General features: G+C 39.4%; 1 protein-coding gene across 1 annotated transcript in view; it reads right to left on the bottom strand.

The window, feature by feature from the left end:
• Positions 1 to 12,974, bottom strand: part of syngap1b (synaptic Ras GTPase activating protein 1b) — a 106,813-nt gene that overhangs the window by 64,160 nt on the left and 29,679 nt on the right. Inside the window, 1 exon segment of the mRNA XM_035380815.1 lies at positions 11,342 to 11,447. Within this exon segment, the coding sequence (XP_035236706.1) occupies positions 11,342 to 11,447 (106 nt within the window).

Below are 12,974 nucleotides of genomic sequence, written 5' to 3'. Positions count from 1 at the left end.
AGCTTAAAGATCAACTGAAGCAGAGAATGGCTGCATTATTCATTCATTCATTCGTTGATTCACTCACAAAAATGCAAAGACTTCACAGTGTGGACATTTCAGATGTCACTGAGTAACCCCCAGGGGCATTTTTATGTGAATGTTGGATTATTTGGCAGGTCATGTGAGTGTTGGCTCACTTGGCAGAACCTTTGTCAAAATCAGAGGAATTGCGGGATTGGGTGGCACATCAGCAATGTGACAACATAACACAATGTTACGTGCATAGATTCCCACATAAAAAAGCTGGCCAGCCACTCTCAAGTCTGCAAAGTTGCAGATATCAAAGAACACAACGACAAACTTGAAACAACAATTATATTGAGAAAAACAAAAAACAAGTGGGAAAACATACCCATAAAGAAAAACACAGCCGCGTTCCTACTGAAAGTATTTGTGTTTTGCATTTGTTCTTTTGTTTAGCACTTCTGCCCCATTGTAAAAATGGCATTGGGCCAACAATAATTAAAATTCAACATCAGCGGGCCAATTCCTAAAATTAATAACTATGTCATTCAAAATAAAACAAGATAGCATTTTCTTAAGATAAATAATACACAGCAATGGTCTTGAAGTGGAAAATAATTGGTCAAACATCAGAAGAGTGAAAGCTGAACTTGCTTCACAGGTAAAATATTGAGTTTACTTGGCTGTTCAGATAGAGATCGAGAAAACCGTGCCCAGCTCCTTTTGGGTGGATTGGATCATAATATTAAAATGACATTGCAGCCAATAAGCTTCCAGGACAGCAGACACTTTGCAATGTAAATGAATGGTGTTAGTATACTTTTGAAAATTAACAGGCATAAGTTATATTATTGTTACTCTAATAGTACAGCAGTTTAGAAGAGCATTTCTTAGTATATTAAAAGCTGTTCCTTTTTTACCACTAAGATGGACCTGTATTGCAATTTAATGAGATTGAATTTGAGCCTCTATTATTTTTTTCAGTGTCCAATTTTTTAAGTGCCTGGATTTTAAAAAAAATCAAGACTGTATGTTCTCCAAGGACAAGACGAACAGTCTATTAAGAATGCAATTATGCAATTTGCAAATCGTTTATTTCAATTGTTTAGGTCAGATGCTGCAGGTCTGAAATGCAGTGTTTTCAGGAAAAACTCCAAAATATGTTTGGCTAGACAAGAGCAGAAAAAGCACTGCTTGTGCCAGGCAGCCCATAGGGCCATAGCCTTATTTCACCTATTTCAGTAAAAAGACACTGTCAGGCTCACAGGAAATGGCTCCATATTAAAGTTGCACCCATCAATGGTGACTTTTTAAAATGTTAAAACATTAAGACTGCCTGCCTTGGAAAGGCAAGCCTCAGATATGAACAGAATCTTGTCACTGCGGTGTGTGTGTAAATTTTGTTATTCAAGGGAGGGTAACAGCCAATTACCAAAGGGCAAAGGAAGCTGTAACATTAAGCAATTTTTAACTAATGAAAGGTATTCAGATTTTATTGGAAACAGTAAAAGGGGGGTGGGAAAAATGTATAAAAGTAAATTATTGGATCTGTTTTAGCATATGGACTTTGGTCTTAAATTGTTAATGCTGTTTAGAGTAATTCAAATGGCACATTTGGATTTAATTTTTTATTTCAAAGAGGGCAAAGAGGATTTGTTTTCATTTTACAAATCCTAATTTTTAACTGCACTCACGGCTAAAAGAGAGAGGGAAACCACCTTTGACAGATCAATGAGAGACAGCCAAATGAATAGAAGAGATGGGGAGAGACATGCAGAAGCAGAAGAATAAAGGGAAAGATGGCGATAGGGACAAAGAATAAAAATTGGTGGATACGACAGATTAGAGGAGAAATGGAAAGGGGGATATAAAGTGCGAAAGACTGACAGTGTGAAATAAAAGGAAAGAAAATTGGCAAAGAGAAAGGAAACAGCTAGAATATTGTCAGGGATAACAGCGCCTAGCAGAGTGCTGTGATCGGAGCCATCAGAATGAGGACACACTTGAAGCGTGCACTGAAAAACCTGGCTAGGCACAGCGCCCAGACTCCACAACTGTGACGATGGCACAGGCATGCACACGTGAACTCTCTCTCTCTCTCTCTCTCTCTCACACACACACACACACACACACACACACATAAGCACGCACACACGCACACACATAAATATACAAACACTCACGCATCACACATACACTGAGACATGAACCCAATCACAAACATTCAAACAAATGCATGCACACACATACTCTCTCACGCACACGCAGACATGCATATATGCAAACCCATACAGTCCTCGGAACAAACACACAGGCACATGCGCACACTCTCTCTCACATGCACATAGACACTCAATAACACATACAGAGACACCTACTCACTCTAAAAAAAACTAAAAAAAATAAACACACATACACAAATACACACATGCACACACACACAAATGCAGGCACAAAGATTCTGCCACACAGTATTTCCAGCACTTCATTTGCCATGTACCATGTGTCTTTCCATGATGCCCTATTGTCCTACCCTGAGCAAGCATCAGTGCACAAGACCGCGTGTCCCGGGATCCCATGAGGTTTTGATAAGCGGGAATATCAGCAAAGTGCTCCAGCATGAGGACACCTGCCATCCCTGTCACTGGATGAGCGCCACCAAAACCGCAGTGTCACTGTGTGTGGATGTTCAATTAAGAGCCAGGGCCACAGCAGCTGTGCTAGCGTAAAACAAAGCTCTGTGTGAGCACCGCTACAAAAATCACAAAAAAGGATGTACAAGACTGCTAGATATCAGACTGCTGGAAATGAGTATGAGAGTGCCACTGCATTTCAGCGTGACAACAGCTGTGTGGGTGCAAATCTATCTTATGTTGTCATTATCTATGTGTCAGTATATCTGTTCGTGAGTTTTTCAGAAGAGCTCTGTGTTTTTAGGTGTAGGTGCATACAATACAGTACATCAAGGCAATACGTCAGTACATCATTTCATCATTTTACTAGTGTATCTACGTATAATGTCCTGCACATGTGTCCCTGTACATTAATTTATGCCATAAAATGAAATTAATTTTTTTTAAAGTAGGCATTTCTGGTATTTGGTTAGTACAGTACATTTATGATTCAGTTTATCAGCAGTGTTTGTATAGTGCTGTACTTCTGTCTCTGCCTTAGCAGTCAAACTTTTATTGGAATATTGAAATAACATTTTAATAACAGGAAAAATAGCTGGAATTACTTTCAAAAGTAACATACATAGTGCAGGGGGCTGAACAGCTAATCTATGTTTTTTTTTTAAATCACACATCAAATTCTGAAGTCTGTCAGTTGACATTTCTCAATTAAGACCAATTCAGTCTGGTACACTGCAACACACTGATTTGATTAAACAAATAAAGTAAAAAAAAGGTCAATGTGCAATGTATCTTATCCTCCCAATAAAAATTATAACAGAGCCAAAAAAATAAACTTAAAATATGGCCATTACAATTAAATAAAATAAAGCACATTCATTTCTGAAAGGCTTTAACACAAATCTGGATGTTGTACTTGAATTGTACATTGCTAGCTTTTCAGAACTCAAGCGTTCAAACTGTTCAAACAGTGACTGATGCCTGCTTTCTCTGAGAAATTTCACTGAATTCATTTCATTTACATTTCACTTCATATCATAATTGATATGGCAGTCATATCATTATCCCATATATCTATATTTGCACACTGATACGGTTTCTGTTTCATAGCCATAATTACATTTAATTGGCTGAGCATGGGAAAAATTGGGGTTCCTTTGGATTGTGTTAAACAGCGAGTCAAGTAAAAAAAATTGCGAAATGAAGCATTCCTTTATTTTACGCTAAACATTAGTATGGAACAGTCAAAGAGACTTTGAGTTTTGACTGTTTCACTGGTGACATGCTGACTCATTAAATGATTGCCCTATGTGTCCAGTGTGGGGCCCATCAAACTTATACAAACTGACATCCTTAGGAAGAAGATTACATTACCACAAACTGCAGTCATTCAGTCATGTTAACCCAGGCCCCAATGACCATAACACAATAAAAGTCAGAGCAATTCAATTGAAGTCCAAGCTCTATTCTTGAATTAAAGTCATGTGCAAGTAATGAGATCACATTTGACTAAAATGTGATGTCAGTCTGATAATGTTTGCTAGAATTATGGTTTTCAGTATTAGCACATTAACAAATACTGGTCAGGAATAAAAAAAGTAGCCTCATAGTATAATCTTTGTTTAAAGTATTAAAGTATGTCCACAGTGGAAAAGTGGCTAAGTGTATCATTTCTTTTCCTGCAAACCTGTCAGGGTCGGTGCTGTAAATTGACTACATTTATATAGCGCTTTTATACAAAGCGCTTTACAATTAATGCCTCTCATTCACCCATTCACACACACACTCACACTCACACACCAACAGTGAAAGGCTTGCATGCAAGGTACCAATCAGCTCATTGGGAGCAATTAGGGGTTAGGTGTCTTGCTCAGGGACACTTCGACACGCCCAGGGCGAGGGATCGAACCGGCAACCCTCCGACTGCCAGACAAACGCTCTTACCTCCTGAAGTAGGCATTCGAGAGACACGCTGTTGTGCAGTTGTGAAGCTATTCGCCCCTGTCATTCACGCCTAAGTACCTACCGCATGAGCTCGGACAGCTGTTTTTGTTCTTTGGCTATGTTCAAGAATAATGCAACATATCATTTTGCCCTGCGTGCAATGCCTGGAATCAAAATGTCCTGTTAGTTTTAGGGGATACGAATAGTTGTAAACTCGAGAAATATCTAACATCATAACATCAGTACATCACCTGTGCCACCAGATGAAGTGGCAAACTATTTATTTGTGCTATGGTAACATCAAAAATGCATATAAATATATCAAAAAACCACCAATAAGCACAGCGGATCACAATGCTATTCACTTATTTCCAACCTACCAAACACAACTACAGAGGGAGGGGGTTGTCTACAAAACTGTAAAACAATGGGATTGTGACACTCTACAGAAGGTCAGACTTCATGAGGCAATGGAGGCACTGACTGGCTATATACATTTCTGCGAGGAAACTATTATTCCATCAAAGACAGAGAAGGTGTTCTCAAACGACAAGCCCTGGATTACCAAAGAGCTTAAAATAACATTAATTGACAAAACGAGAACACTCCAATCAGGAGACAAAGTAGAGTCAAAACTTATCCAGGTCAGGCTGAATAAACAAATTAAAGATACAAAGAGACATTCAATGAGAAGGCTGAACATCTGTTTCAACAGGGGCAGATGAGAGATGCTTAGAGAGGGATAAAGATCCTCTCAGGTCTATCAATAAAGCAGGATGACCCTGGCCTTCTGTCTAAAGAATATTGCAGTCGGTTTTCTGAAATTCTACAGCAGACAACTTCAACAGCAGCTTGAACAAATACAACATTACAGCATAAAGGAATGGCATAACATCAGAAGTCTTGTTGTTAACAGATTAGAACAGGAATATTTTACAGGTATGTTTAGAAAAGGAGTTAAAATGAACACAGCCATTGTCCAAACATGACATTATATTACGTTTATTTAACAGACGCTTTTATCCAAAGGGACGAACATGAGCTATCATATTGCAATCTTGTCATAATCAACTGGCTCCCATTTTCTATGATCTGTTCATTTGCTCACTCAAGGAGCACACAGTACCAACCATATAGAAGTCATCTATCAATCCCCATGTCAAGGAAGACCTACAGTTCATGGTTTAGAAATGAGTGGACATCCATATTTGGGCAATGTCTTCCTTGGAAAAAAGTGATTTTGATGCAATAGCCAATGCAGTAACATCAGGACTATCTCCAGTGGCTCACCACAAGGCCCAGAGGTCACACCTGAGTTATTTACACTCTACACCGATGATTGTCAGAGCAAATTCCCAGAGATGATATTTCTTAAGTATTCAGATGACATAATGATTATGGACACCTTCAGCTACTAGCCTACATCCAACAAGGTGTGATGCAATTTTGTTAAACTTGAATGGGAAAAGACAAAGGAAATAGCAATGGGCTTCATAAGAATATTATGCCACCAGAGACAACTTACCATCGGAGCAAAAATAATAGAAAGAGTTGAGGAGTTTAAATATCTGGGGACCATTATAGAGAACATACTGACCTTTGCAGCCAATTGTCATTGAGTGCGTGACAAATTCAGACTGTTCTTCCTTTACCAAATCAGGCAATTGAATGTAAATCAGTCAGTACAGCAAGCATTTTACACCTGCTTCATTTCATCAGCACTGACCTTCAGTCCAACAGCGTGGTTTGGCTCAGCAAGAACATCAGACAAACTGAGCTGAAGACGGTGACATTAATGGGTAGTACGATCATAGGCAGACAACAAATAATCATGAAACAACTTTTTGAGAAGTGGACAGTCAAGAAAGGAGAAAGTATAATGGTCCTTCCCTCACATGTCCTGAATCATAAGTTTGAGATCTTGCCATAAGAAAGAAGACTACAGTCCCTATCCTTTAAAACAAAGAGAACTCAACAGCTTTGTGCCAAAATCTGTTTGCCTCATCAATGACACAGCACACCTTGAATTTTAGTGTTTCCTCATTTTAAGGCATTTATATAAGTTCTATGCAATTTATGCAAGGATGTTCTCACTGGAATTTCCCTAACAGAATTCTTAATTCTCTCATTTGTAATATTAATTTAGGAATCTTTAGATGTAATTTCAGTCATTTTATTTCTTCATGTAATTTAAGTTAATTGTTTAATTAATTTTGTGTATGCCAGGTGCTTCACCTTAAGTTCCCACAGGAAAAAAGTTATTCTATTCTATTCCATTCTATTCCTACTGCAGCAGAAAGCTTATGTAATGAAGCTTCAGCTTTCTGCTGCAGAAGGAATATAATGGAATAGAACAGGTAGCAGCATAAAATATATGTACAAGTATGATTGGACAATCTGTCAATTTAAAAAAGTATTTGCTAGGAGCAAGTTATTGCCCAACAATGATGCTAATCCAAAGCACTGAAAGTGGTGATGCTGGGACAAGGACCCGTAACTATACAGGAAGTCCACTGATCATTCTGGCTGATGCAAGGACATCCACCACAAATAGTCATTATTCCACACACCCGACTGCCAAGTGCCTACTACACATCATCAAAGGAACTTGGAGGGACCATCATCCCAAATTCCACGCAGAGCAAACAGGACCACCCTTTTCGTATCCGCTTGTCGTCTAAATCAGCCTTAGAGGAACGCGTAACTAGCTGAGGCAGGCATTCTGCAGTATGGCTGATTTGTTCCAGGTGCAGACCATCAAAACACAACAAAAAGATTTGCTGGCTGGTGAAAAGGATGAATTTGAGGGTTACAGAGTGGATGCTTGTACTGTTACATGAGTGTAGAGGGGGATGATAATGGCTCTCAACAGTCATTGCAAAATTAGCACAACATCCCCAGAGAAAGGCAATTTATCACATCACTCCAACTAGAGAATATTAAATCCAAAATGCCCTTTCACCAACAACGCTCCCAAAAAAAACAGACACAATGCATCAGCATCAGCCAAAATTAGCTGCAGTACAGGGAGCTGAACTGACTAAATACCACTTGTGAGAGACACTGCAGTGTTTCACAGTCCCTTCAGTCCCGTTTGATGCAACATTTTTTTGCAATTCAAAATCCTATTGGCAGTCAATGCCATATACTACTCCCCCCAAAGCAGAAAAGCTAATATTTTAACATACCATAAAACAAAAGTAGCCAGTTAAGCTGTGCACCATATCAAAAACAAGTTTACTATAATTCTTTCAAAGCTTCTTCTCTGGAGACATAAACATTCACTTGTGCAGCCTGTCCCATCAATGAGCCATTGTATATTAATTCACTAGTGGTCAATACAATTCCACAAGAAAGACCTTTACGCCAAACTATTTATTCAGCTGTTCCACTCTACTGAGCATTGAGCAACTACTAATCTAAACAGCCAAACAGACAAAGCGGGGTAGTGAAACAGCTAGGATAGGACAGATGCATGTTTTGAGGAAAATAATCTAACATTGGGATGTTGCATGTGTATTAAATCCTGCAGGTCAAACCTCTCTGTTTTTTGTCCTTCAGCTGGAAGTCCCCTCAGTGGTAAAATATTTCTGCACAATCTGATACAAGGACTGAGGTGCGAATGTGAGTCTATTGCAATGCTGCCCACTGGAATTGTCTCTGAACGTGAAATAGGAGATGACTGGAATTGTGACCTGGCTGTCTGTACATTATGTGAGAGAAATACTGTCTAAATAGCATAACATCCGACTACATTCTGTTGGGGAAAAGGCGTTGTTGTCACAAATGAAAGAAAAAACCAAATAGCCGCAGTATTGTTGCTAATTATAGCAAGTTACCACCGAACACTGGCACCTGAAGTGAAGTGAGTTAGTGGTGGAAAAAAGATATTGGAGAAAATCCCCAAAGACCTCACAAGCAGCAGTATTAGACAGGCTTTTTATATCTACCAAATTCATACTAGCTAGTAATAACAGAGTAATGCTAGAAATTACCCACTCCGACAGCACTACCTGCTTCCCAGCTATGGCAGGATATGCTTTCTGTGATGTAGGTAGCACTCAAGATTAATCCACAATAGTGTAAACTCCCAGGTTGATAGGCTGCTACCATTTACTCAAAAAATGAACAGTGCCCTAGCTAAGCCCCAGCTACTTAAACAAAAACCTGGGTTCCACTTAAATTTGTCCAAGTCACACAGCCAGCGCATCATTTGAGTAAATTAAAGAAACTTTACCCTCGGTTACCCTGAGGAAAAGGAAGAGGCCTGCAAGCAGTTGCAGCAGTTGTTTGTGCGAACCGACACACACACAATAGCACTGGAAGACATAGGAAAGGCTCTGGTGCTGGCTTCACAATGCGAACACAGCATCTCTATAAAGCCTTACATTCAGCACTGCACTGTCAGGTTCTTTATGTAAGACAACAACATCATTTCTCTGTAAATCAGATTCAGCGTGAAGAGAGAGAAATTCTGACATTCGCAGCACCACAACCTAGAGACAATATCGACAATCATTTGTGATGGTTAAGAACAAGCAAAAAAATGCAGACAATTTTGCTCCGACATCAGTCTGTCCCAAGTGCTCCTGTAAATTTGCTGCGTGATTCATTTAAAAAGTCTTTATTATGCCCTCTATTATGATGGCATGACCAAAAAAAGAATGCTGAAGCAATTGCAATGCAAAATTAAATAAAAAGTGTCTGCTTTTCCACTAGCCTCTTAATCATCATAATTGGAGTTCATAGAATAATTAAGGAGAGAATTTTGCAGACAACTCCTTTCTGCTATTACCGTAACCAGCTATCCCTGCAGGTATAAATCACAAGGTACCTTTACTCTTGCGTCTGCTTTTTCCAGGATCTTTCCCCCTCACCAACGGCCAACTTCTACTTAATTCATTGTTTTAATTTGTGGCCTTGCCTTTTTATTCATGTCCAAATGGGGGTCAAAAGCTGGTTGTCCTCATATGGCCAGTTACTGTCTCGCACGCCAGACTCCAATCCCAAGATGAAAGGCATTAAACGCATTAATGCATTAATGTGTTCAAATAAAATCTGAATATGGATTAAATAGTACAGCATGTAATAAAACAGTTTCATAGCACCTCTAAAAGATCCTGGCCCCAAAGCAGATGGATGGATATTTATTCTGCCAAATTTTATTTGTGTTGCTCAAATGCCCTTTTAATTAAAGGCTGCAAGAACAACGCAAGTTATAGAATTCCATGTACATTTACTCTTATGAGAACTCACCTATCTGTGTTATATTAACTACACATCATCATGAGTTTTTTGGCTGCCGAATGACCCCTTAATATCCGCTACGACATGGTCATGACTAGTTTCTTAATACAGTATGAAAACACGGATATTCAATGAAAAAGAACAACTCTTTGTATCCTCGTACATCTAGTACTGTAAATATGCACCCATTGATATCCATTGTCAAATGCTGCCACAGGCCAGCTAACTAGCACTGTATCTGTATTCAAACCAAGTTCAAACACAAGGCTGCACAATGATTCAGCATATCTCCACAAAGACAGAGGGCAGCTTTGGAAGGATTTGCTGTTCTTTTAGAGACAGAATTATGACTTCATATTCTCTGTAGAGTTGTTTCCACAGTCAATATTATTATTTAGTTACTAGTAGAATGTCCCTATCTAAGTCGACTTACTGAGGGCCTGAATTTTGAAGCATAGCATACATTTATACATAAAGAAAGGCCCTTGTAGTTGTGATGAAGTTAAATGGAATAAAAACTAAGTCATTATAGAAGCGATGATTGTCTTTTTTTATTCAAAACATGCATGAATAAACCAAAGTGAATATAAATCAAATATAGGATTCTGTAAAGTAGCCAATGATCATAATTTCTGGGTGAAACAGGAGGACAGGAAAAACTCCAACACTTCTTTTCTAAAACCAAGCGCTCTGGACCAATCACTGGTCAGTTTGAAGACTGACACAGTCAATGAAAAGTTTGCTATAGATAGATCATTTAGAAAAACAGTTTTTATATGATTCTGGCCAACCTGGCATTTTGGAGCCTGCACAACCAACTTTCATGGAAACATTATGTCCTGCCATTCTCAAAACAAGCTTGATATGCACATTTATTTACAAGTTCATCCAGCTCCAGAATGAATCGGTCTCAGTCAGGAGGCACTGCAAGCTCTTCCCTGAGCACCAGCACATCACATCCTCAGAACACCAGTGTCAGAAGCCCTGCATAGTGCCTGGAGAGTGTCACTGTGTACAGTACGCTGTCAGCTCTACAGAGAAAGCACACTTACCCAGAGGATCAGAGAAAGTCTGCATCGCTCCAGGACAGTGTCAGTGTGTAAGGTGCATTGGTTTCATAGGGACTACATACTTGTCAGAACTGTGTTAGTCCATTTATATAGAGCATCCAGATGGTCAGCTCCATATTCCATTCACTGAAACCTCTGTCTCTGTACTGTTAATTCCAAGAGGAACCAAATGTATACATGTGCTGAACATTCACACAGGGGTGAGACCAAGCACAATACTGAAGAAACGGGTGTTCTGTTCTTGGGCAAGCCTCTTCATAAATATGCATAAGCTGTAATGTAGCAAATTAAACTGTGGTTTCCAGCAGGAACATCTTTGAATGAAGCAGACAGCAAGAGCACAAGAGCTCACCATTTTCTTTTTACTGTAGATTTCAGGCATTGGTCTATGCGTCCTGAATGGACCAGGCCCAGTTTCTTAAACATCAGCATGTCACTCACCGATCTCGGGGTGGTGTCTCCCCTCAACGGGCACGCTGACCGTCCGCCGCAGCAGCTTGTTCCTGTGCGACTCGGAGCGCCGCTCGCGCATCAACAGAGGGTGCACCTGCGGGGCGAAGTGGAGAGGAGAGAGAGACCGTCAGCACACACAGGGGACTCACTGCTTTACACACGTGTGTGCAGTCATAGCAAAGTGCCGAATGGTCAGGAAGTCACAATTCAGGTCTTGGAGAACTGCAGTTCAGGCAGTTATTCTTCCACCCGAGCTCATGAGATACATTCACTGATAATGCACGTACACTTAACAGGAACCCAACTTTGGAATAAATTTCCACCAAATTTTTAACCAAAAATAAAATCAGTTTAGCATAAAGTGTTTCCGTCAAACCACAGCTTTTTGGATGAAGGAGAAGTGCACACCAAACCAATCTTCTTCACAAGATTAATTTATTAAAGCTTGATATCTCAAGAAAATACTTTTAATGGGCTAGTTTTCTTTCGTTCATAAAGAAATACTGTGGTACCACAGTGAGTGAAAACAGTGCGCACTAAAATCCCTAGGTCTGGAATTGATATAATACCAGCATGTACCTACTGTAGAAAGCAGTGTGACGTAGTTGTTTTCAACATAGTTGATTTGGATTGTACAAACAAGACTGCAGGTTTCTGTGGATTCTGCCATAGTATACCAGCCTTGAAAATGCTACATAATTTGAATTACTTAGCAGCTGTATATTGTACTTGGACAACACATACAATAATAGCTATATACATCTCCACAAATACACGTGTCTGCTAAGAAAAAAAATCATGTAATGGAATTGTCTCGAGAGCATTTTGTGTATCGTGCTGTTGTCTATTCTGCAATGCACAATAAAGATAATAAAACAAAACAGACTATTTCTGCAAATGTGTTGTAAGCTTATTAAAAGTTTTCATATTAAATCAGCTTATTTGCTTATTGAAGCAAATCTGTGCTTCCTTGATAAACTAGTTGCTACAAACTAATCGCACGTCCATTCACATTCACATGCACCATGAGCAAAGCCTCCTTAAATTCACTGATCAAACTTCATATGACTCGGTCATGAGAACGAAACGGAAATTACTGTAATATATGTATCACATCATACACATGCAAAACATTAACAGTAGCTGTCATTAATTATTAAAATGAATATTGTCATGTCATATCCTCCCATCCAAATTGAAAATACAAAGCAAAACTCTGGACTTGCATGAAACCACTGAGTTAGCATGAAATAGAAAAACTTATGCTCTTGCAAGCTCTTGCGCTCCTACTCTGAACACAGAAATAATGTGTGTACTGTAGATGAGGTAACATTTTCATGACAAGCTACGTATTTTGTGACAACATAAGGTGAGTTCACAGTAGCAGTAAACTGTGAATCAAGACACAGGGCAGGGGTTAACTTTCTTCCCTGTGGAGGCAAGCCAACTCAAGGTCCTAGGAGAGGGCATTGTTACAAAGGGCCATTAGCGCACCTGTCTAACGCTGCCCTGACAGCCTGTCAGTCAAGCACGCATGTCATACATGCACTCGCTGTAAAGTACTGACATCAAACAAGAGCAGGAAGAGACAGATCAGCCCCGCAGGGCCTGACCAATAACA

This window comes from Anguilla anguilla, chromosome 1 (assembly GCF_013347855.1).
Source record: "Anguilla anguilla isolate fAngAng1 chromosome 1, fAngAng1.pri, whole genome shotgun sequence".
Taxonomy (NCBI): Eukaryota; Metazoa; Chordata; class Actinopteri; order Anguilliformes; family Anguillidae; genus Anguilla; species Anguilla anguilla.
This window is presented reverse-complemented; position numbering and strand designations above follow the sequence as displayed.